General features: G+C 31.8%; 2 protein-coding genes and 1 long non-coding RNA gene across 3 annotated transcripts; all 3 read right to left on the reverse strand.

Moving 5' to 3' along the window:
- Positions 1-9,185: 9,185 nt before the first annotated feature.
- On the reverse strand, positions 9,186-9,905 carry LOC130799479 (uncharacterized). The gene is made up of 2 exons (XM_057662585.1): positions 9,614-9,905; positions 9,186-9,531 (listed from the first exon to the last, which is right to left on the reverse strand). Exons 1-2 carry the CDS (start codon positions 9,745-9,747, stop codon positions 9,291-9,293), a joined length of 375 nt encoding a protein of 124 aa, XP_057518568.1. The 5' UTR covers positions 9,748-9,905; the 3' UTR covers positions 9,186-9,290.
- A 513-nt stretch (positions 9,906-10,418) lies between these two features.
- On the reverse strand, positions 10,419-10,899 carry LOC130799482 (uncharacterized). The gene is made up of 3 exons (XR_009039269.1): positions 10,842-10,899; positions 10,656-10,731; positions 10,419-10,538 (listed from the first exon to the last, which is right to left on the reverse strand). It is a non-coding gene; the product is annotated as an uncharacterized LOC130799482 (long non-coding RNA).
- A 734-nt stretch (positions 10,900-11,633) lies between these two features.
- Positions 11,634-19,895, reverse strand: LOC130799383 (uncharacterized). Its single transcript, XM_057662481.1, has 4 exons — positions 19,865-19,895; positions 13,126-13,416; positions 12,863-12,932; positions 11,634-11,717 (listed from the first exon to the last, which is right to left on the reverse strand). The coding sequence occupies exons 2-4, from the start codon at positions 13,407-13,409 to the stop codon at positions 11,634-11,636; spliced, it is 438 nt and encodes a 145-aa protein (XP_057518464.1). The 5' UTR covers positions 13,410-13,416; positions 19,865-19,895.
- Positions 19,896-24,900: the final 5,005 nt, after the last annotated feature.

Here is a 24,900-nt window from a genome sequence, read left to right on the forward strand (position 1 = left end):
GTAAATATATATATATGTATATATATATATATGTATATATTATATATAGTATATATATATATATATATATATATTATATAGATATATTATATATATATATATATATATATATATATATATATATATGTAGATTTGTATATATATATACATATATATATATATATATATATATATTATATATATATATATATATATATATATATATATATATATGTATATATATAATATATATATATATATATATATATATATATATATATATACATAATATATATATATATATATATATATATATATATATGTAGTATGTATATATATATATTATGTATTATATATATATATATATCATATATATATATATATATATAGATATATATATATATATATATATCATACATATATATGTATATATACAATATATATATATATATATATAATATATATATATATATATATATATAATATATATATATATACATATATATATATATACATACATATATATATATATATATATATATATATATATATATATATATATATATATATAATATATATATATATATAAATATATATATATATATATATATACATATATATACATACATATATATATATAATATATATATACATATATATATATATATATATAGATACATATATATATATATATATATATATATATATATATATATATATAATATATATACATATATATATATATATATATATATATATATATATATATATATATATATATATATATATATATATATATATATATATATATATATATATATATATATATATATATATATATATATATATATATATATATATATATATATATATATATATATATATATATATATATATATATATATATATATATATATATATATATATATATATATATATAATATATATATATATATATATATATATATATATATATATATATATATATATATATATATATATATATATATATATATATATATATATATATATATATATATATATATATATATATATATATATATATATATATATATATATATATATATGTATATATATATTATTTATTAAAGTTATATTTTTATATATTTCATGATAATAAATTTGTCTATTGTATAAGTTTTTATGCATTACTTTTAGAAGAAAAGAGTTGTTTTTTATAGGTTTTTCGTAAAAAGAGAAATAGGAAAGCGAAAAAAAGGAAACAAAAATATAATTAAATAGAAGTTTGGCCCCTTTATAAGCAAAGGCCATGTCACGCGGTTTTAACGAGCTCTTCCCCAACAAACACCTTTAGTCGCCACACGAGCTCAATTTCTTTGAGTAAAATAAAAGAGCGACTTAGCACAATGAGGAAAATCAAACACATTTGTGTACTAATTCACACATATAAAACATCCATTTAATCAACTTGAACAAATTATTATTATCATTTGGAAACAAGTACTTGAAAGCTTCTAATAATAGTGAAAATAGTCTCATCCCAACCACCCTGCATCTTATAAAGTTGTACATTGTTTCAACACTAGCTAGGATGCAAAGGTTTCTTCCCATACCTGAAGCTCGTTTATTTTTTGTGGCACAAAGTAATACGAGGTTGAAAGGATAACCTTTTCTTACAACATAGACAAGTAAAGTAGACGCAATAGATGTAAAAATATAACGTAGTTTTGTCATAATACCATAGTAGAGACTCATATTGGCTTTACTCCGAACACATAAGACTGATTATACATAAATTATGTTCGAAAATCTATTGTAATTTAGCATTAGGATTTAATGATTTACATGTTAGTAATTGATGCCTCTATCTAAGTAAGCATGTAAACCATTGCCCTTCTATCACCTCTAAATAAAGAGTTTGGGACTTAAAATCTTTAAACTGTTGGTAACATTTCATGATTTCTAAATTTAATTTGAAAAATTTTTAATTTAGATAATCTTTAAATTTAGGATTAAAACAATAAAAAACTCCAAAATTAGGAAGTCAAATCAATAAGATAGAAAACAAAAAAGATGAAGAAGAAGAAAAGTATGTACCTTGCAATTACTCGATTTTGTAAGCAATTGTGCAATTACGCCAGTTTTCAATATCCTTAGTTATGAATTTCGCCAGTTAATCTGTCTTGAAGAAGAAAAAAAGAAAGCTTTTTTCAATTCGAAAATTATAGGGTTCAGATGGTATAATGAAAATTGAAATAAAAAAGAGGGGAGATGAAAGTTGACGGTTCAATGACAACTATAGATTCATAAAATTAAAATTTTTTTTCTTAAATATGAAATTGATAGATAGAGATAATGAATTAATGTGATGAAATTTGGCTGAGATGGCCAAAATTTTTTTTATGAATTGAAATTAGGGCAATTGGGGGTTAGGGGATGGGGATATTTTGAATTTCAATTACTCCTTTCTCTTATTGTTAGCCACGACATAAAAATCTTTCACTATAATTTTGGCAATGAAGCTAACAAAATCAAAGAGATAAAAAAGTATATATCTTAAAAATATTCTTACCTCATATTTAAATTAATGTAATATTTTTATAAGGAGTGATGATTTTTTTTGATTTTAGTAAAGAAAAACTAATAATTATTATTAATAAAGTATATAAAACTACAAATGTTATTGATTAAAAAGTGTTATAAGTGTGTTACTATGCGAGTGTGCAAAAATATCCAATCTAGAATATCTGGTATATCTGGTATCAGGATTGATTCAATATTTGTTTTGAACACCCCCAATTAAATATTAATATTTTAATGTGTCACATTGTAAATGATGTAACAAAGAATAATTAACGCATTAAGTTTTTAATAATTTACACGTTAGTAATTGATCCCTCCCTTTAAGTAAGCATGGAAACCATTGCCCATCTATCACCTCTTAAAAGAGAGTTTGGGACTTAAAATCTTTCAACTATTGGTAACATTTCATGATTTCTAAATTTAATTTGATAAATTTTTAATTTAGATAATTTTTTAATTTAGAATTAAAACAATAAAAAATTCCAAAATTAGGAAATCACATGAAGAAGATAGAAAACAAATAAGAAGAAGAAGAAGAAGATCATTATGTACCTTGGAATTACTCGATTTTTTAAGCAATTGTGTAATTACACTAGTTTTCAATAACCTCAGTTGTGAATTTCGCCGGTTAATCTGTCTTGAAGAAGAAAAAGGAAAGCTTTTTTTCAATTCGAAAATTATAGGGTTCAGATGGTACAATAAAATTTGAAATCAAAAAGAGGGGAGATGAAATTTGACGGTTCAATGACAATTTAAGAAACATTAAATTTTTTTTCTTAAATTTGAAATTGGTAGATAAAGATAATGAATTAATGTGATGAATTTGGCTGAGATGGCTAAAATATTTTTCGTGAATTGAAATTAGGGCAATTGGGGGATAGGGGAGGGGGACATGTAAATTTCAATTACTCCTTTCTGTTTTTGTTAGCCACGACACAAAAATCTTTCACTACAATTTTGGCAATGTAGCTAACAAAATCAATGACTAAGATTAGGTTGCTATGTCCGGATTGAACTTTTGATAATCGTTGTCTATTTGTAGTTTATGAAGGTTAGAGGTCACATTTTGTTGGAATGTAGGGAAATTGTTGTTGCCAATGAGGGTGATTATATTGGTTAGGGGTATTAAAGTATATAACATTTCTTGGTGCTTTAACTGAAGACTTTACTCTCTTAAATGATGATAATTCAAAACACATATTAATTAAACAAATAAATTAAGTAATCAGATTTAGTTGTTTAAGTCAGTCTAAAATCATATTGGATATAAGCTTAATAATTTATATATATTTAAGTTCTGAATTATAGGAATATGCTTAAATAACTTAAGTTTATCTTATGATTAAATTTATAAGTCTTCAAATACGTTTCAATGTCTTGAACATAATTACGTTTATAATAAGATTAGTTTCGTAATTATATTTGAAATATTTTAATAGGTCAAGGTTTATTAAAATTAACTTTGAAATATTTTAATAAGTCAAGCTTCATTAAAATTAACTTTGATATTATTTGAAATTAAGTTTGAATATTTTATCACACGTTTTGTTCTTAACGTTAGGATATTTTATATTTGAATTTTGTATTTAAATATGTGCTTAAAATAGTTAGATAATTTATTATATAAAGTACAAGGTACACACGTCTAAAGTACAAGCTATTACACGTTTTGTTAATTAAAGTACACGGTTATATTTGAAGTTAAATTATGTTGTTAAGCTAATTAAAGAGTTCCTATGAATAAGGAAATATTTTAAATTGATACTAAAAATAGGAAATGACTATCTGAATTAATGCTTAAAATAGGAATTAATTTGAATAAATAATTTACATGTTGATTAATCTGGTTTTGCTTAGTTTTCATTATCTTGTATGAGTACTAACGTGGCAACTTAGCATTGGTTATTAAAGCCTAATTACAACACACAATGACGAGGTTATGTTAGCTGCTAGTACATGTCAGTTTGAAATAAAGCTCAAGGTCTTGAAGACTGGCTCAGAATTTCCAGATCAACAAAAATAACGGATGAAGCTTTCGTGCTCTTCAAGGATGTGTTAGGGCATAACATCTATATATATAAGGCTTCATTTCAGGATTAAGAATACACCTCTATGCATCTATTCTTTCTCTCTTATAATGAGATCTAGTATTCTCTAAGAGTTGTAATTCTTAATTCATCTAGCTCTTACAATTTGTAATAGGCTTAAGTGCTAAAAAGAGTTAGATTATTTTCATAGTTTAATACGCCTAACTTAGAATACTTTTCAAAGTGTTCAACTTGTAATCTCTATTGAGAGATTGGGATTTGCTTTTATTAAAGGAACTTGTAAGACGTTTCTTCAAGGGGAAGAACGTGGTGAGAGAAGATAGTGAGATCTTCTAGTTTGTCTTAAAGTCGGATTAATAAAAGGCGTTGAAATCCTACGGGTTGAAAGAGAACCCATAGGCGGGGAGTAGGTTGTTTAGAACCGAACCTCGTTAACATATCGTGTGTTATTCTTTAAAGTTTATTTTCCGTATATACGTTATTGTTATACACATACACTCAAAACTGTCCAAAAATACAGTTTTGAAAGGTCACTCAATCTCTTGAAACGAGCTTCCAGACAAAAATTTTAAACACCCATACTCTCTATTCACCCCTCCTCTAGAGAGTATTCGACCTCCTATCAACTTTCATTAACCATAAGTTTAAGTTTTTGTTTGAGTTGGTTCCTTGACATGGTATCAAAAGCCAGTGTGACAAGAGGTAATTTTGGGAAACCTTTAAACAAACATACGTTCACCTAAAAACATACGTTTGGTCGGGTAATTTTGGGTCAGGTCTCTTATTAACAATTCTAATGTTGATGAATGAATTGAAGTGGATTTTGGTATATTAGCTTCAAAGATAACTGAATTGAGTGAACTAAATTGAGTAAAAGGCTAAATATATCAGCTTATAACTGAACTAATAAAGTCAGTTTTATACATAACGACAAACTATACCTTCAAAATGATTTGATTAAATCAGTTTCAAATAATCCGATTAAATCAGTTTCATACAAATCAATTTTAAAATAATCTGATTAAATTAGTTCCAGATAATTGAAATAATAAAGACAGTTTTATATTTGGAAGGGAAGAAAATGGAGAGATTTGATGGGATGTGTTATTATTTTCTTGGGCAATTTTGAAGTGAAGGGATTTGAAAGGAAATGATTTGAAGGGGCTTAGCCTTCTATTTTTGTTAATAGTAACTCTTTTCACCTTTGCAAAGATTTGAAAGAATAATGATATATTAACTATCAAAATAATGAAAATGATTGACCCTTAACATTTTGCTTTTATAAATTTGGATGAAACTTTGTCATTTTTCTTCCATGAATTTTAAGTGTATAAATTTTATCTTCTTTATTTGCTTTCTCTTCCTTTCATTTCAACAAACAAATAAATTATCTGCTTTTATTTCTGTTCAATTTATTTTTTCTCCTTCCCTTTCCCTTCCCTCCATTTTTTCCATCCTAGTGCTCTATCTAAACAAAGTGTTGGTTCATCACAAACAAAACTGAGCAAGCCAAAAGTACAGTAATTGGTGTTAGGTATCTTTCTTATGTACTGACAAGAGGGTTAAGGTGAAGAATATTGGGACTTCTAACAACCCAGTTGATTTATTCACTAAGTTTGTTCCATTTAGTAAGTTTAAACATTGCTTAGACTTGCTAAATATTGATTACTATGTGATGTAGTAGGCCCTTAGGGGCGGTGTTGGGGAGCTCTTGTTGTAGGCATGTTGGACTTCAGGTGGAGCTTGCTTGGGGCTTGAGATGCAGGTGGAGCATTATGAGTTGTTATATATATTTGGAGGACGAGTACGTTATGAGTCTTGGTTGGAGACTTATTGGAATGGGTCTTGGTTGGAGACTTATCGGGATATATGGCTTATGCATGAGCTTTGCATCGGGTTTGGGTTGAGATGTTTTCACTAGGGGTTTGATGGGATCGTTTGCTGACTACGATTTCTCGTCAAGGTGGAGATTATTGATGATTAGGTGACTCGAACGAGTCTTGGTCATAGAATATGGTGAATCAAGAGGAGTCGTTGACTGGGCGTACATGACTTTTTCCAGATTGTAGGCGGCAAGTTGTCTCCTGGGGAAGAATAAAAGCGATGAAGCGTCGCAAGGATTCCGTTCTGGAATTTGTGATGGTCGCGAGTCGCGAATGTTCTACCTACTCGCAAAGTCATGAGTAACGAGGTTCTTTCCTAGTGGCGAGCTTCAATTTTTCACAAAGTTTAGATGTCAGAAACTATGCGACAAGTCGTTGCATATAAGCAACGACTCGTCGCTTCTTGCGGTTTTATAGAAAGTTATTTTTTAACGTGTTTTTGGCCAGTTATCTTATTCTCTTGGAGCCCAAGTATCTTTTATTTAGAGATTACTTTATACACTCCCTTCTATTAGTGCTAGGGTTTGAAGCCACATGTATAGAGAGTACAAAAACAAAGTGAGCCATTCTTGAGAGAGAAAAACTTGATTATCTTTGTAATCTTTGCAGTTTATAGTGAAATCTTTAGATCTTGTGCCGGTGCATGTAGCTATGACATTAATAATGAATCACGTTAAATTTTTAGTGTTATTTCTTATTGTTTGCATTGAATTTCTTGATTGTTTATTTATTATTTTTGATCTTTGTTTTCGATGTCGCACAACATTTCGTATCATATTTGTGTCATTTATTTCTATTTTAGTGATTATTTCGGTGAGTAGTGAGTATATCTTTTAGGCTAGGGTATTAGATAAAAGTTGTTTATTAAAATGTAGTTTTTAATGATTGAATCGATTTAATCTCAAATAGTGAAAGGTTGAATGCAAGATTAAATGTCTAGGCTATATTAGTAGTTTTGATAATACTAGAAATTTTGTATTACAATTTAATATGGAGTTGTATTTGCTCATTCAATATATTACTTCTTTAGCTTTAAGATTGTAAATAAATTATTATACGGGCGTAAGTAATTAATTAGGAAATTAAAATCAATATAATTGAACACTTAGGGTTAATGGCAATAATTAATTAATAATGATGTGAGCCGAGAAGAAAATCTTAATGTTGTTAATAAATGGTTAGAGTTATTTGAGCCAGAAATGAGATAATAATTTGATTAAAAAAAATTAATTTTCTATTCTATCAAGTAGTTATTGAGTTTAATCAATCCTACCAAGTTAATCTGCATTTTATGACTAAAGAATAAATAGTTGAAATAACCATTTTCTCATTTAATTATCATTCTTGTTCTTAAGCAATAATTTCTTTGATAAAATTTTTTGGGAAAATTCACATGGTAATTCTGAGGTTTTGGGTTTTCCACGTGTTAACCAAAACTTTAAAAAAATCCACGCGGTAACCCTGAGGTTTACCAAATTGTTCCACTGTAACCTTTTTGCACATTAAACGTTAGCAAACGTTAATTTCTAAGCTTTAAGGTTGTTGAACGCTTATATATACGACTCACCATTTCAAATGCCATTGGCTTCAACCTTTTCCTCCAAAACATAAACCCTAACTCTACCATCTTTCATCTAAATTATATTATTTCTCCCAAATTTAAAGCTTCAAAATTAACGTTTGCTAACGTTTTATGTACAAAAAGATCACGGTGGAACAATTTGGTAAACCTCAAGGTTCATGAATTTTTTTAAAAATTTTGGTTACCACGTGGAAAACCCAAAAACCTCAAGGCTACCGCATGAAATTTTTTCCTTTTTTTTTTTTGTTATTTCTTAGTTTAGTTTAATTCTCTAGTAGGCATTTGATAAAAGTAGAAATTTATTCTAAAACTTTCTTTGGATTCGACCCTTATTCACTATAATACTAAAGTTAAAGTTAGGGTATTATAAAGTTGGATGTAAAAGGCGTTATCGATCATCATCATCATCATCCTACCCAGTATATCCCGCTCTTAGAAAGCTAAGGCCAGGGTCTGGGGAGGGAAGGACGGCGACAACTCATACCCATAAAGGAAAACGCGGCCAAAGGAGTCCCCCAACTCGAGAAAGATAGAGAGACGCGAAAAACACAAGCAAGACAACTTAAAAGCCTATAGATAGAAGGACCACTACAAAAGAAAACAAAGAACCAAATAGAAAGAAGATGGTAAGGGCAAGGAGTTGAGGGCACTAAGAGGTCAAAGGATGGACATCAGTAATCTAAGATGTGGATATAACGTCTCCAACTACTCCTATCCCTAGTCAGGTCCGCAGAGAGGTTTTATTTATTAGGGTATTATAAATTTGGATGTAAAAGGCGTTATTGATCATATTCCCATTAAAACTCATTCTCAACTCTTGTTATTTTCGCCTTCAACTATAGCCTATGAGATAAGAATCATTTGGTCATTATTATCTCAACTAATAGCACATAATAACTGACCTCCTAGGAAAGTTTTCCGGAAGCATGAATCAATGCATATAACTTTTCTTCATGCTTCGAACCAGCTTGTTTGAAGCCTTCAAAGAAAATGTGTAGCGTTTGGATTTTAATTACAGTTTGATAAACTACCTAACAAGCCTACAACATAGTCCTCTGATGGGCTCCCATCAGTTAATCAGAAGCAACAAAGACATGAAATTGAGAGGGGAAAAATGTTAAAAGACATGAAATTGAGAGGGGAAAAATGTTTCGATTTTCGACAGAATGGTGGTACTCTACAAAATATACTTCAAAATACTACAAAATATGGAGAGATAACTTAAAAAGCCTTTCAAAGTTCTTCATTCAAGACATGCTCCGCAGGGTTCGCCCCAATTGTAGGAGGTACAATGTCATGTTGCAATACATCAAGTCCGTTAGCAGCTGGTTGTTGCCTAACACCAGCTCTTCTAACCACACCCGATTTAATAGATGCAATAACTAATCGCTGCAGCTTCAATATTCCAATGCGCTTTGAAACAACGTATGCAACAGCTAGAGAGAATAAGAAAAACCCAACAACAATGATGATGCTACAAAGAGAACAATCGTAATTTAAATTACAGTTTGCTTAAAAACAAGAACATTTGCTATAAGAAAAAGTAGCTTGTCTACCGGTCAATAACGTCCTGACGCTGCATTGTGGAAAGCAAGTTCCGTGTTCGCATTAATAGTGATCGATGCCCTTTGTATTCACTATCTGCTTTTTTCAGTGTTTCTGTTGAACCCTCTACAGGCCAAAAGATCATCTAATTAATCTTGAATTACCAACATTACATTTTCCTACTTCATCATTCTAGAAAACAAGGCCGCATCGCATATGCGGCGGCATTGTAAGGGTTTTTTAAAACAACGAACCGATAATTTCCGCGTTGTAAAGGTGTAAAAAAACCGCGTTTTGGACCGTATCAAGAGATATCTTTTGGTTTTAACCGACATTTAGGCGTTACGATAAACTCATCACTCCCGTTACCGCATCACCGTTTCGTTACCGAAATCCCGACCGTTACCGCATTTTTGTTTTATGGTCACCATTCACCAACCCGGACGGAAATTTAGCCATAAGGGTTTCATTTCATCTAACTAAATCATCAAAAGATTTCTCTTTGTTTTGATTCAGAAATATAAATATTGGGCAACTATATAGTGGCAGATAAGAAAAATATTACTCTAAAGTTCGGAATAAAAAACAATTGGGTCTTAATATTCAGGACTTCTACAACCTCAATACAAGATAAGGTGTTTCATGCAAGCCTGTTCATTTAGTTTGCAAAGATTGATATGAAATAACTTTAAAACACTTTCAAAACCCCAACTTCATAGAAATACTTTCATAACTTCATTTTTGTTATAGAATTACTTTCATAACTTCTTACATCCTCTTTTGCAGGATAATCTGATATGCAGAACATAAAACAGTAAGCGAAATCTAGAAAGATAAGAAATAATGTAAGGCAAGAAACAACGGAAGTAAAAAACAACTCTTAGGAAGAAGTAACATAGCAAAAGTCATTAATGTACTAGCACTTCTTTCCAACTCCTACGCATGGAAAAAGGCAAGATTAAAAGGGCAAATGTGCATTCATCAACCAGTACCGTGCCATAAATTGTCATAGATTAAAAGAGTGTGATATCAAAAAGTTTGAAGAGTACTCACCTGAGCCATCAATTGACGAGTGCGACGAAGGCTCTCAGTGATGCTTTCTGCAGCAGATGTCATCCCAGCTTTTGTCCTTGAAAATACAAAACAATTTCACTTAGCTAAATTGGCAGCTTACTGCAAAATAAAATTTGCATGTCGTAAATTTTCTCATTCTCCATTCTACAGGAATAAGTCACATACTGTAAATTGCGTCTCCGCATAGTGGACTCGCTGCCACCTCCTAGGAGAAGTTCTCTCTGCAATCAAACTAAAAGGTCACAAAGAGACAATCTTTTACATCCATGATATAAAAAAAAATGGAAAAGTTTGTTTCCAAACGCACAGATGTAGAAGTTGGCACGTCATAAAAACCAAGAGTACAGTTCGATTAAGCATGATAGAGACTAATTTAAACTCGAATTTTTGGGCACCTCTAAACAAACTTTAAGAATCAATTAATTCCAAAGGTCTCAAAGAAACTGCAAGTTAATACATAGTTTAGATAGTGTAGAATATGAAACATTTAGCCCAAGAAAATAGTTTTCTTTTCAAAACAAAATCAACATACGATTCTAAATTCCTAATTAAAGGATATCATTTAACTAATTGAAAACTTCCAAATGCTTGATTGTATATATTATATTGCAAACTTCATATAAGCATGTGCCCATCAGAGAAGCAAGTGGATTACTCAAATAATTATTAGCATATGTTTATAGGGCAGCAATTACATGCAAAAAAAATGCAAGCAATCTTTTCAGTGATGGGTCAAGACTCAAGAGATAGATAATAGAAGGTCTAAAACTAGTGCAAATATGAATCTTCCATAAACACAATCAAGCTAGCGAACTTGGTCAGTGTGGAGGTTTAGGTGTTATGGTCAGTGCGTTGTGCAGGTTCAGATGTTATGCACCTGATATGTGCATTTCAGTAGAAAGGTGTCGGTTGATCAGGTATGGTGATCAACATCTGCTGGATGTTCAGTGAATGAGACTAGGGTTCACTTTGGAGTAGATCAGGTCTGCGGTCAGGCACTTGGAACATAATCAGTTGAAGGTGTATACGACCAGTGCAACACTAGGGGTAAATCACTTGTACCAGATCAGGTCAACAATCAGTGAGAAAATCTGTTGCATTAGATCAGTCATCAATACATTTGGGTTTGAGGTACCGTAGACCAGTGCACTTGGGAGTAGAAATTTGGGTCAGTTCAACACTACATCCAATTCAGAATCAGATAACAATGCAAGCATAAGTAGATTTAGTGTGACCAAAAGCATCAGGGTCTGATGGAAATAAGTTCAGTACATGGGTATAGGTGAGTTAGTAGCTCTATCAGCAATCTCTTGGATGCTAGGTTAGAAATGATGATAAATTTAGTCACAAGTCAAGCTGCATCAGGTCTGCAATTGTGCACCTGGGCTCGTGGGTACAAGGCCAATTGGTGCATCATCATCAGAAATCATGCATCTAGTTCCTCATAATGACAACAATAAGAAAAGTAGACAGTAGTATTGAAAGGAACACATGTAAATAGTCGTCCATTTTATTTTTGTTGATTGGTTGAATAAAGTCCAAGTTGTTAGGGATTAGTTAGAAGGTACATAAATTACATGGGCTGTTTGTTATTGATTGTCACGTGGGCTATTAGTAAAGCCTCATGCATGTGCTCAGCCTTCTATTCACATTTGGAGTAGACTATTATGCTCTCCTATATAAAGAGACATTTAGGCTCAGTTGTATTCAACTTTTGATGATTAAATAAACACATTCTAAGTGATTAGAATTCTAATCAGACGTGTTCTCTTTCAAGGGAAATTGCCGATGAATATTGCTAACATGTGTTCTTTCTTTGAAACTGAAACAAAGGGAGTCCATAGAAAGACTCCACTAAGATCAAAGATAGTAGAAATTTGATTGAGAGTTGGAGGATGAGGGCTTGTTAGCATGTGATATTAATTGAGTCATGTCCAAGATCAATGTCACATGATCATATCCTTTCATTTTCGAGTAATATCCATCAAAGAGTCAAATAACTTCAGGCGTGCAATCACCTTGATTGGATTCTTGGATTCATTAGCCTAATCCTTGGGGTCCATACTTAGTGAAAATAAAAACAAATACAAGGAGTGCATTTATGAAAGGTATTAGGTAATAACAAAAGCATTTTCACTACACAAAATAAAAACAAGAGAAAATAGATAACAAATTTTTTTATTTACCTCTTTCTGAGCGGTTTTCCGGATGTTTATCTTTGCTTGCAGATTAGCATTCCTCAAAGCAGCTCGCAAGCTAGGAAATAAAATAGACACTAAATATCAACTATATATACAAATAACTGAATAAGTATCAAATTGGTTCCAAGAAAGAACAACATATAAAAAAAGGAAAGAATAAAGCTCTCTATTCCATTTTTCTTTTATTTGTTTCCTCCCCTTATTTTATGGAGGGAAAAGGGGATGACACCTTGAAGTTTTGAATTCACCTTTGACATTGATGCTTCCAGTTTTCAACAAGAGCCTGTGCACTCTGAGCCTCATCATATGTTGAAAGTTGCGGAGCCAATGTATCAAGCTTAAGCTGCAACGAATTAAACACAACCAACCCATCCTGTGCCAAACCATTCAATCTTGGAAGAGAGTTTTTCTCTCCACTCATATCTCGTGATTTTCCATACTCTTCTATTGCCTTTATATATCCTTGACACTGAAAACTTGTTTCATCCCACTGTTTCTCGACTTCCTTGACTTCCTTAACAATCTCATCCATTTTGTAACTGCATAAGTAAATATGTACAAATCAACAACTTTCCTTTCAAGACACCACTAAGCTTAGTTACTTATTGTACAACTTGGAGAAATGTTCAATGCATAATAAAGAGAGTCTATTTCGTGTAAAATAACCACTAAAATTATACATATTGAATTAAAAATTATAAAATGTGCAATTATAGCGGTTTGAAGTGCCAGGAAAAAAGGGTTTAGATTGAGAAAAATTCATGAGGGTATGAGCATTATGCAACCTTTGTTTCTTTTGATTATTATGTGTAATTCCTACGCATTAGATATTGTATTATTAGAATAGAATCTTGGTTATATTACGGCCTTGGTTATATATATAAAAGGAGTTTATTTCCTTCTTTCATTGTTAAATTAATTGAAGTTTTTTTTCTCATTATTCATCTTATTTGTTCTTTTGGGTAAACTATTCATCTTATTCTTGCATTTACTTTTGAATACAAAATGTATGGAAGTAATCATGGATGTCGTATTGGGAAAAAGTACAGAGCAAAAACGGTAAGAAATTTTGAGTAAAAGAGTAGAGAGAAAAGGAGAAAGAAATAGGGTGAATGATATGTAGTAGCAAATCAATACTATTTGTTGATGGAGGGCGGAGCGTAATGGTTTTTGTTACCGGATTTTATGAGGGTAACAAATGGGAGGAAAACATTCCCTTGAGAAATGGATTGGGTTATCTTGGATGTCTAACCAAACACTTAGTAATGGTAATGTATTATTCAATCCGTTTCCTGCATATAAATTTTACATACCAAGCGCCCTCTAAAGTGATTTCATTTTCTTCTTATTACTCTTAGAAAAAGAGGGGAATCAAAACAAAGGTAATGATTAACCCAAAGAAATAAAATTGGTTAAATTTTTTTATACCAACCAATAACTAATTAGATGTCTTAATCATTTATGACCCGTTTGGTAGATAGTATTAAACGGTGGTAATGAGAATGAAAATTAGAGTAAAATCTGTTGAAAAATCTCTTGCTACCTTGATGGCCATGCTTGTCCAACTTCAATCATCTCATTTTCTTCATAAATTTCAATCCAATGCATTACCATTGGGAGAGGTGGTATTAGGTGGTAATGAAAATTTGTATATACAAAAACCTTTTTTATAATCAAAGTTTCATTACCATGGGAATGACATGGAACTTTTGATGATATTTTAAACTATAAATCATTCTCATTACCATCATTTAATACCACCAACCAAACGAGCCGTTATTACTTTATTTCAAAAAATTTATACCAAACGAGCCTAAAAATTTTGAATTAGAAGGTAGTGGAGCTAAAAACGCAAATATGTAGAAAACTTCGTATTATAGCGATTTTAGCTGGACCAAGCCTAGCAGAAGGCGAGTTGGGCATAGACGTATTGCTTCTATTTAAATAAACCCACTCATCCTCCTTCGAAATATTCAACATATCAATTAACCAATCCTTCGCCGTTGCAGGTGACTCGCCATTTCACCACTGAATTCTGATCAATTCATCGGTACTTCTCCTGATTGTTATTTTTTATCCCTCACTTTTGAATTGAATTATGATTTCGTTTTGAATTTGATGGTTTCATAGCTTTGATATCGGAATTTGATGGGAGAATAAGAGAATTATAATTTGATTTTACTTTGTTGGAAATTATTCATCACTTACTCTTTTATTGTTATTGCCGAATGTATTTCATATTTGTGGTAAATTGGTTTCGCAATTACTTTGAGTAAAATAAAAGAGCGACTTACCACAATGAGGAAAATCAAACACATTTGCGTACTAATTCACACATAGCAAACATCCATTAAATCAACTTCAACAAATTATTATTATTATTTGGAAATATGTACTTGAAAGCTTCTAATAATAGTGAAAATAGTCTCATCCCAACTACCCTACATATTATAAAGTTGTACCTGAAGCTTTTTTATTTTTTGTGCCACAAAGTAATACAAGGTGGAAAGCATAACCTTTTCTTACAACCTAGACAAGTAAAGTAGACCCAATAGATGTAAAACTATAACGTAGTTTTGTCATAATACCATAGTAGAGACTCATATTGGCTTTATTCGAACACGTAAGACTGATTATACATAAATTATGTTAGAAAATCTATTGTAATCTAGCATTAGGATTTTAATGATTTACATGTTAGTAATTGATGCCTCCATCTAAGTAAGCATGAAAACCATTGCCCATCTATCACCTCTAAATAAAGAGTTTGCAGACTTAAAATTTTTCAACTGTTGGAAACATTTCATGAGTTCTAAATTTAATTTGATAAATTTTTAATTTAGATAATTTTTTAATTTATATTAAAACAATAAAAAAACTCCAATAGGAAGTCACATCAAAAAGATAGAAAACAAAAAAATGAAGAAGAAGAAGAAGAAGAAAAGTATGTACCTTGCAATTACTCGATTTTGTAAGCAATTGTGCAATTACGCTAGTTTTCAATAACCTCAGTTGTGAATTTTGCCAGTTAATCTGTCTTGAAGAAGAAAACATGAAAGCTTTTCTTCAATTCGAAAATTATAGGGTTTAGATGGTATAATGAAAATTGAAATCAAAAAGAGGAGAGATGAAAGTTGACGGTTCAATGACAATTAAAGAAACATAAAATTAAAATTTTTTTTCTTAAATATGAAATTGGTAGATAGAGATAATGAATTAATGTGATGAAATTTGGCTGAGATGGCCAAAATTTTTTTCATGAATTGAAATTAGGGCAATTAGGGGATAAGGGATGGGGATATTTTCCCTTTTTTTGGATTTTGCCATTGAATCTATATGATAGGATGATATATTGATTTGTAAATTATGCAAAAAAAGGACGTGTGTATTAGTTTGCAAGGTGATTGATGAAAGTGAACTGCTATTGCTGGTAATGTTGTTTGAATTCTGATATTTATGTTTAATATTTTGAAGTTGAATTCTGATATTTATGTTTAGAATTTGAATATTATATAAAAAAATGTTAAAAGAAATAAGGAAAAAGAAACACAATTTTTAGGAAACAATCAAAACCGGGTATCCGGTTTAACCGGGTCGGATCCGGGTCACAATTTTAGGTACCCGGATTTCGGGATCCGGGTCGACCCGGTACCCGAATTTGAACACCCCTACCAAAGACAATAAAAACAAGTAAGAAGATCGGTAAGTATTGGTGTCATGCGTATCAACAATCAATCAAGAATTTTTGTACAAGATTTTTCATATTAGGAGTGTTCGAAGATAATGTAGAAAAATATAGAAAATGTTAATCTAAGCAAAAAAATCTAGATAAAATAAGACCTGTATAGAGAAATTGTAAATGAAAGGAACTAGAAAAAGTTGGCAACACTTTCACCCACCAAGCAAGTTTATAAATATTACATGAAATGCTTCTAAGTGTTCTGACAAAAAAGTAAGGATGTGAGTGTACAGAAAAAACACGAAGTTAGTGAGATATAAGCTCACGTAATTAGAGTGTTAGTATGTATAGGTGAGAAATACGTATCCCACAAAATGTATTTAATCATTTTTAATTATATGAATGTTATTTTGAATCCAATACAAATTTCGTGTACGCCCAAACTTCTATCAGAAAGTCGAGGAGTTGATTGCTTTTGTAGTGCCTAATCCTAGCCACTTGCACTATCATCAACACTACCCCTGTCAAGGAACCAACTCAACCAAAAGCTTAAGCTTATGGTTGAGGCACCAAGATATGTTATATACTGTAACACGTCCCCTCACACGCAAGCCCATTGTGCTAGAAGTGTGGATGCGCACATGCGCTGACTATTCCACTTTAAATGAGGGGTGATTGAGATTCGAACCCGGCACCTCTTGTCACACTGGCTTCTGATACCATGTCAAGGAACCAACTCAACCAAAAACTTAAACTTATGGTTAAAGCACCAAGATATGTTATATACTTTAACACCCCCAACCAATATAATCACCCTCATTGGCAATAACAATTTCCCTACTTTCCAACAAAATGTGACCTCTAACCTTCATAAACTGCAAATAGACAACGATTATCAAAAGTTCAATCCGGACTTAGCAACCCAATCTTTGTCATTGATTTTGTTAGCTACATTGCCAAAATTGTATTGAAAGATTTTTGTTTCGTGGCTAACAAAAGCAGAAAGGAGTAATTGAAATTTAAATGTCCCCCTCCCCTATCCCCCAATTGCCCTAATTTCAATTCACGAAAAAAATTTTGGCCATCTCAGCCAAATTTCATCACATTAATTCATTATCTCTATCTACCAATTTCAAATTTAAGAAAAAAAATTTTATTTTATGTTTCTTTAATTGTCATTGAACTGTCAAATTTCATCTCCCCTCTTTTTGATTTCAATTTTCATTGTACCATCTGAACCCTATAATTTTCGAATTGAAAAAAAGCTTTCGTTTTTCTTCTTCAAGACAAATTAACCGGCGAAATTCACAACTGATGTTATTGAAAACTGGCGTAATTACACAATTGCTTAAAAAATCGAGTTATTCCAAGGTACATAATGTTCTTCTTCTTCTTCTTCTTCTTCTTCTTCTTCTTCTTCTATCTTCTTCATGTGATTTCCTAATTTTGGAATTTTTTATTGTTTTAATTTTAAATAAAAAAATTATCTAAATTAAAAATTTATCAAATTAAATTTAGAAATCATGAAATGTTACCAACAGTTGAAAGATTTGAAGTCCCAAACTCTCTTTTTAGAGGTGATAGATGGGCAATGGTTTCGATGCTTACTTAGATGGAGGGATTAATTACTAACATGTAAATCATTAAAATCCTAAACAGAGACCTCTTCTATTGTTCTTTTTCAAGATGTCAAACCCAGAAATTGATACTGCTGGAACAGAGACCTCAACGGCCTCTAAAGCATCCATTGGCACTGTTCGAAAGCGGATGAAGGATCGTTCCGGCGTATGGGATCACTTCTTAAAGATTGAAACAGAATCTGGACTGCAAGCCAAATGCAAATACTGTGCAATTCAATACAAATACAATAGTAAGAGGAATGGAACAAGCACTTTGTGGGCACACATTTCAAAGTGTCATAAGTATCCTTACAATGTTCCTAAAGACTCTAAGTCTAAACAAAGTTTGCTTTCATTTCAAGTTGCTAAAGATTGGTTACGTTCATCTCCTATCCCGGTGTTTTTTGAAGAATACATGGAAGAAGTAGAGCACATTGAAGAAGGTAAATTTTATTTATTTATTAATTTAGTTTCAATATATCACATATAAATTGTAATTGTTTGTTTTTCATAACTTGTAGAGTTGATGAAGATGTCAATTGTTGATGAAAAGGATGGGATGATTCCAGAGACAGTTGAAATTGATGATTAATGCATATGATATGATGGCTCATGGCTTTGTTAGTTTGTTTAGTGATTTGGAAGGCTTTTTTTGTATTTTACAAGACTTTGTTTATTATTTTGCAAGATTTGTTATTTTGAATGACTTTGTAAGACATTATTTCTATTATTTTTAATCTTGTTCTTGTATGATTTGCTATTCGGTCCAAAAAATAGTTATTCGGTCCAAAAAATTCGATCTGGCAGTTCGGTTCGGTCTAACCATATAAAATGCGGTTCGTTTCGGTTCGGTCTAGAAACTAATTTGGTTTGGTGTTGGTTTGAAAAAATGGAGACCGAATAAAATCTTAGCAGCTACAATACACTTTTTAAACTTTAACAACCTTGCAGGAGATTGTTTGATAAACCTCACTCCTTGCCTAACACGCACAACAGAATTATCCACGTGTTTCATTCCATCACTAACAACCAAATTTATGATATGAGCAACACAACGCATATGAAGAAAACGACACTTAAGAATTCCAGTTTTCCAAGCATTAATTTTTTTCTGCATATACCCTATAGCCACGTCATTTGAACTAGCATTGTCAACAGTTATGCAAAAAATTTTCTCAAGATCCCATTCAATTAAACATTTCTCAATTGCCCTACCAATTTCATCACCCTTATGACTAGAGACAGGAATAAAGTTCAATATTTTTTTTTGTAATTTCCAATCATTATCTATGAAATGAGCAGTTAAGACCATATAATTAATTTGTTGCACAGAAGTCCATGAATCAGTGGTTAAAGATACTCTAGAGTTACAACTCTTTAAAAATGATTTTAACTTTCTTTTTTCAGTTAAGTATGTTTCATAACAATCTTTTGCTACAGTAATCCTAGATGGTACATGAAACCTAGGCTCCATTAGACTACAAAAATACTTAAATCCTTAGCCTTCAACAAACTTAAAAGGCAACTCATCAACAATTATCATATATGAAAAACCTTTTCTAAGCTTTCCTGCATCAAACTTATGAACAACTAAGCCACTAGAAGCACCCCCAGTTTCTTTAGCAACTTGAAATGAAAGCAAACTTTGTTTAGACTTAGAGTCTTTAGGAACATTGTAAGGATACTTACGACACTTTGAAATGTGTGCCCACAAAGTGCTTGTTCCATTCCTCTTACTATTGTATTTGTATTGAATTGCACAGTATTTGCATTTGGCTTGCAGTCCAGATTCTGTTTCAATCTTTAAGAAGTGATCCTATACGCTGGAACGATCCTTCATCCGCTTTCGAACAGTGCCAATGGTTTCTTTAGAGGCCGTTGAGGTCTCTGTTCCAGCAGTATCAATTTCTGGGTTTGACATCTTGAAAAAGAACAATAGAAGAGGAAATATCAGAAGAGGAAATAAAATTACAAAACAAATAGAGATCTTGAATCTTTTTAACTAAGAAAAAGAAAACTTAAAACATAATTTAAGAGAAGGAAAACATAAAATTATTATTCTGCAATTCAAACAACCATATCTACTTGCTCAGTTATTGGTTTTAGCGTATAATAAACCGTTTTGATTGTAAGATTCAAATTTTGATCTTCAATTGAAATCTTGGAAAAAGCTTTTACCATCTGAGAGATATGCTTGTTTTTATGAGGCCTTGTTTTTTTTTTTTTTATCTTGATTACCATCTTTTGCTTTAGCTCATAAATCTTTATAATATTAATCCTTATTTAATGTATTTAGAGGTCCTAAGTCAACACATTAAATTAAACCCAGAAAATTAAACACAAAATCAAATCGAACAAAAAAAAAATGGAAGAAGACTAAATCGAACACGAAACAAAGATTAAGAACAACAAAAAATGGAAGAAGACTAAATCGAACAAAGATTAAACACGAAAAACAAAGATTAAACACAAAAAACAAAGATTAAATCCAAAAAACCCTAAATCTAACCCTAAACGAACACATTAAACCCAGAAAATTAAATACAAAATCAAATCGAACAAAAAAAAATGGAAGAAGACTAAATCGAACACTAAACAAAGATTAAGAACAAAAAAAATGGAATAAGACTAAATTGAACAAAGATTAAACACGAAAAACAAAGATTAAACACAAAAAACAAAGATTAAATACAAAAAACCCTAAATCTAACCCTAAACGAACACATTAAACCCAGAAAATTAAACACAAAATCAAATCGAACAAAAAAAAATGGAAGAAGACTTACTTGGACAGTTGGACCGGCTGGAGAGGAGTGGCGGACTGGCTGGAGAGGAGCGGCGGGGAGCGGCGGGCTTAGGCTTAGGGTTTTCAGAAATTTAGAATTTAGAGATAGAATGAAAGAAAGGGGAAGAAGAGTAGGGGACGGCGCTGTGTTTTCAGGAATTTGCTGTGTTGGTATTTGGTAATAAGGGTTTTTGACTTTTTGTTTTAGGTTTTAAAATTACGGTCTTACCCTTAATATTTCGGTGTTCGGTCTAGTAATGCGGTTTTCGGTTTTTAAAAATTCCATACCTAATCCAAACCTAATTATTTCGGTTTTAAAATTTACAAACCTAATCCAAACCAAATTTTAAAAATCACCAAACCATATTTGTTATTCGGTTTGGTCTGGTTTGGTTTGCGGTTTTAATCCGAATAAGTTTCACCCCTAATCATTACATGGCAATCGTGAGATTTCATGCTTCCCAACTTCAGCTCACCATTTAGAGTCACAAATCTCTTCATGTTGGATGAGTACCCAGACGGAACCTTAATGCCATACAAATTCACAAAATGCCCACTTCTCTGCTTTGGACAATGTGTAGCAAGCTGGAGGCAAATAAACTTTGTCATTACTCATCTTCTTCTTACCGCCCTTTCTCTTGTTACTGCCACCAACTTCATCAGCTCTATTTCTTTTCTTACTCACCTTAACATGTGCCCACAACTCCGGACGAAGACCCTTACATTCAAACCAATCTCGCACGGCCCTAACATCCTTTGTCTTACCCGAAATGTTCATGAGAGTCCTGAGTATGGCATCACATACATTTTTCTCTATATGCATAATGTCAAGACAATGTCTAACCTGTAGATCTCTCCAATATGGATGCTTTCAAAAGATTGATTCTTTTTTCCATAATCGGTCTTCACCCCTTGCACTTGCCCTGTTTTACCAAATACAGTCTCACCTCCCTTAACCTGTTCATAAACCTCATAACCGGTCAACGGTCGATGAGCTACACGGTCCTCAACCTCCCCGTTGAACATCTTCTTCTTCTTACGATATTGGTGATCTCGTGGGAGGAACTTTCGATGGTGCATGAATACGTGTTTGCACTTAGGAATCAACGTTGATTCCATGTCATCGATGCATATTGAGCATGCTTTCTTCCCTTTGTTCTTATACCTCGATAAGTTGCCATTTGCCGAAAAATCATTAACGGTGCATAAAAGCATTGCACGCAAGGTGAACTCCTCATTAGCATATACATCAAACAAGGAAACGCCTTCATCCCACATCTTTCTCAAATCCTCAACGAGAGGTGCAAGATATACATCTATGTCATTGCCAGGTTTTTTAGGTTCCGAGATAAGAAGCGAAAGCATAATGTACTTACGCTTCATACACAACCAAGGTGGCAAATTATAGTTCACTAAAAGTAACGGCCAAGTACTATGTTGAGAACTAAGATTACCAAATGGGTTCATTCTATCCGTACACAGTCCGAGCCTTAAATTACGAACCTCATCCCCAAAAGTCTTGTGCAACCTATCAATACTCTTCCACTCCGAAGAATCAGATGGATGTGTGAGCAAGTGACCTTTCTTCACCCTATCTGCATGCCACCTCAAATTTAATGCATCTTTCTTTATAGAAAACAAGCGCTTGAATCTAGGTATTATTGGAAGATACCACAATACCTTAGCCGGGGGCCCTTTATCATCCCGAGCCCCTTTACGCTTGTAGCGCGATAAGCCACACCTAGGACACTCTTCTAAGTTCTCGTTTTCATTTCGATACAATAAACAATCATTCGGACAAGCGTGGATATTCTGATACTCTAAGCCAAAAGGACACATGAGCTTTTTGGCATAATATGTCGTGTAACACCCCTGAATTTCCAACCCCTTCAACGAAACCAGAATCGTGAAGGAAGGGAGGAAATTCGGGTGTTACATAAAAAGAAAAGAAGAGAAAATACTTAACATAAACGCTAAGGATTAATTAAAAAGGGTGAGTGAGCGGAATTTCGACAGCATCTCTACTGAAAACTGAGGATGTGAATAGAATATATGTAGTTATAATTGATTAACATGATTAAACTAATCTAAGGCCTATAACGCCTAGGGATGGTCATGGGGCGGGTCTGGAGCGGGTCTGGCCAGACCCGGACCCGGACCCTATTTTTTTTTTGGGATCCAGACCCGGATCCGGACCCTAAGGGTCCAAAATTTTCAGATCCGGATCCGGACCCTACGGGTCTGACAGGGTCTAGGGTCCTTAATGGGTCCTTAATGGGTCTTATACAAAGCATCTTTGATTTGTCAAAATTGAACCTTTTTCGAGTTTTTTTGTATTTTTGTAAGCAACTTATCATCGTATTATAAATACTTGTTCGAGTGCATGAAATTCAAATACAAAATAAATACTAAAACGTATTACAAGTCTTGTCTAAATACATGATTAAAAATCAAATATGAAAGACTAAATGAGAAACAGTGTATATTTCATAACATTAAAAATTACAATAAATTTTGATCAATCTTCTTCAACTTCATCAAGATCCTAAAGGAAATATCAAACAAGTATAAGTTAGTTTTTCAATAAAGAAAAAGTAAATAAAAACAAATCCATTAAAGTTAAAGCGTACTAGTTGAATCGCATCTATTTGTTGTTCTTCATCAACATCCGAATCATCAATTACTGTGGAGCAAGCATAAGCATCTTTCGAAGAACCTTAGAAAAAGATTTTAAAAACAAAAACAAAATAAGATAACCAACCAAAAACAAAACCAATACTAAATCAGTAAAAGTTAGACTTTTACCTTTTATGTCTTCCATCATCCAATTTTGTAAACACATTAATGCTTCCACAGTTTGTGAATGAAGTCTTGAACGATGAGGGCTAATAACTCTTCCTCCGGTACTAAAAGCACTTTCTGAAGCAACGGAAGAAACAGGAATGGCAAGAATATCTTTCGCAATCTTTTGCAAAGTCGGATACTTCGTATTTACTTTCCACCAATAAAGGATATCCAAATCCTCATCATCCGATAATGGTTCTTCTTCTAAATAAAAATCCAATTCACACCTATTCACCTTTCTAACCTTAGTTCTCTTAGATTGAGCAAATTCATCTTGTGCACTGTCTATAGAACTTGGTGCAGGTCGTTTCCTACTTTGCCCAACATCATTCACATTTTTCACAATATCACTTTTCCTTTGATATTCCACAACCAAATTATCAAGACACCTACGAACTCTTGCTAATTGCATATCAACCTCATTAACATCAAAAAACTTCCTAAAATAAAACTCCACACAATCCATTTTATTTCTCGGGTCTAAGATAGTAGCAATAGCCAAAAGTTCACACATATTTTCCCAATACTTGTCAAATTTTTCAAGCATATTTTCTGTCATTAATCTAATAATTTCAACATCACTTTGTAACCACCTACCCATAGCAAGCTTAATCTCACAAACCCTTCGGAAAAAAAGATTGATAGTGATAAACTTTCTTCCAGAAAAAACATTAGTTGTAGTGTAAAAAATTTCTAACTTATCACAAACAAGCTCAGCTAATTCCCAATCCTTATCACTAGGAACAACAAAATTCATCTTTTTATTCACTCGCTTTAACCTTGAAAACACATCTTGAAACGGCAAAACACTTTTAAGCATCAAGTAGGTTGAATTCCATCTTGTTTTACAATCAAGACTAGGTTTTTTAATGTTAACTAAGTCCAAAAAACGACAAGCCTCCTCAAATTTTTCAATTCTTTTAGGAGTTGACATCCAAAAAGACACACAATCACGAACTTTTTCAATCGCAGAACTAATAACCCCTAATCCATCTTGAACTATTAGGTTCAATATGTGAGCACTACAACGTAAATGCAAAAGATCACCCTCAAGCATCAAAGACCTTTTCTCAAACTTATTCATTAAAATCTTCAT

Source organism: Amaranthus tricolor, chromosome 14, assembly GCF_026212465.1.
Source record: "Amaranthus tricolor cultivar Red isolate AtriRed21 chromosome 14, ASM2621246v1, whole genome shotgun sequence".
NCBI lineage: Eukaryota > Viridiplantae > Streptophyta > Magnoliopsida > Caryophyllales > Amaranthaceae > Amaranthus > Amaranthus tricolor.

Coding starts and splice junctions, on each gene's coding strand:
- LOC130799383 (XM_057662481.1), bottom strand. CDS start 13,409: ATGGATGAGATTGTTAAGGAAGTCAAGGAAGTCGAGAAACAGTGGGAT. Junction 12,933..13,125: donor TGGAAGCATCAATGTCAAAG/GTGAATTCAAAA, acceptor TTTATTTCCTAG/CTTGCGAGCTGCTTTGAGGA. Junction 11,718..12,862: donor GGAAAACCGCTCAGAAAGAG/GTAAATAAAAAA, acceptor ATTTACCCCTAG/TGTTGCACTGGTCGTATACA.
- LOC130799479 (XM_057662585.1), bottom strand. CDS start 9,747: ATGATCTTTTGGCCTGTAGAGGGTTCAACAGAAACACTGAAAAAAGCA. Junction 9,532..9,613: donor CGTCAGGACGTTATTGACCG/GTAGACAAGCTA, acceptor TTCTCTTTGTAG/CATCATCATTGTTGTTGGGT.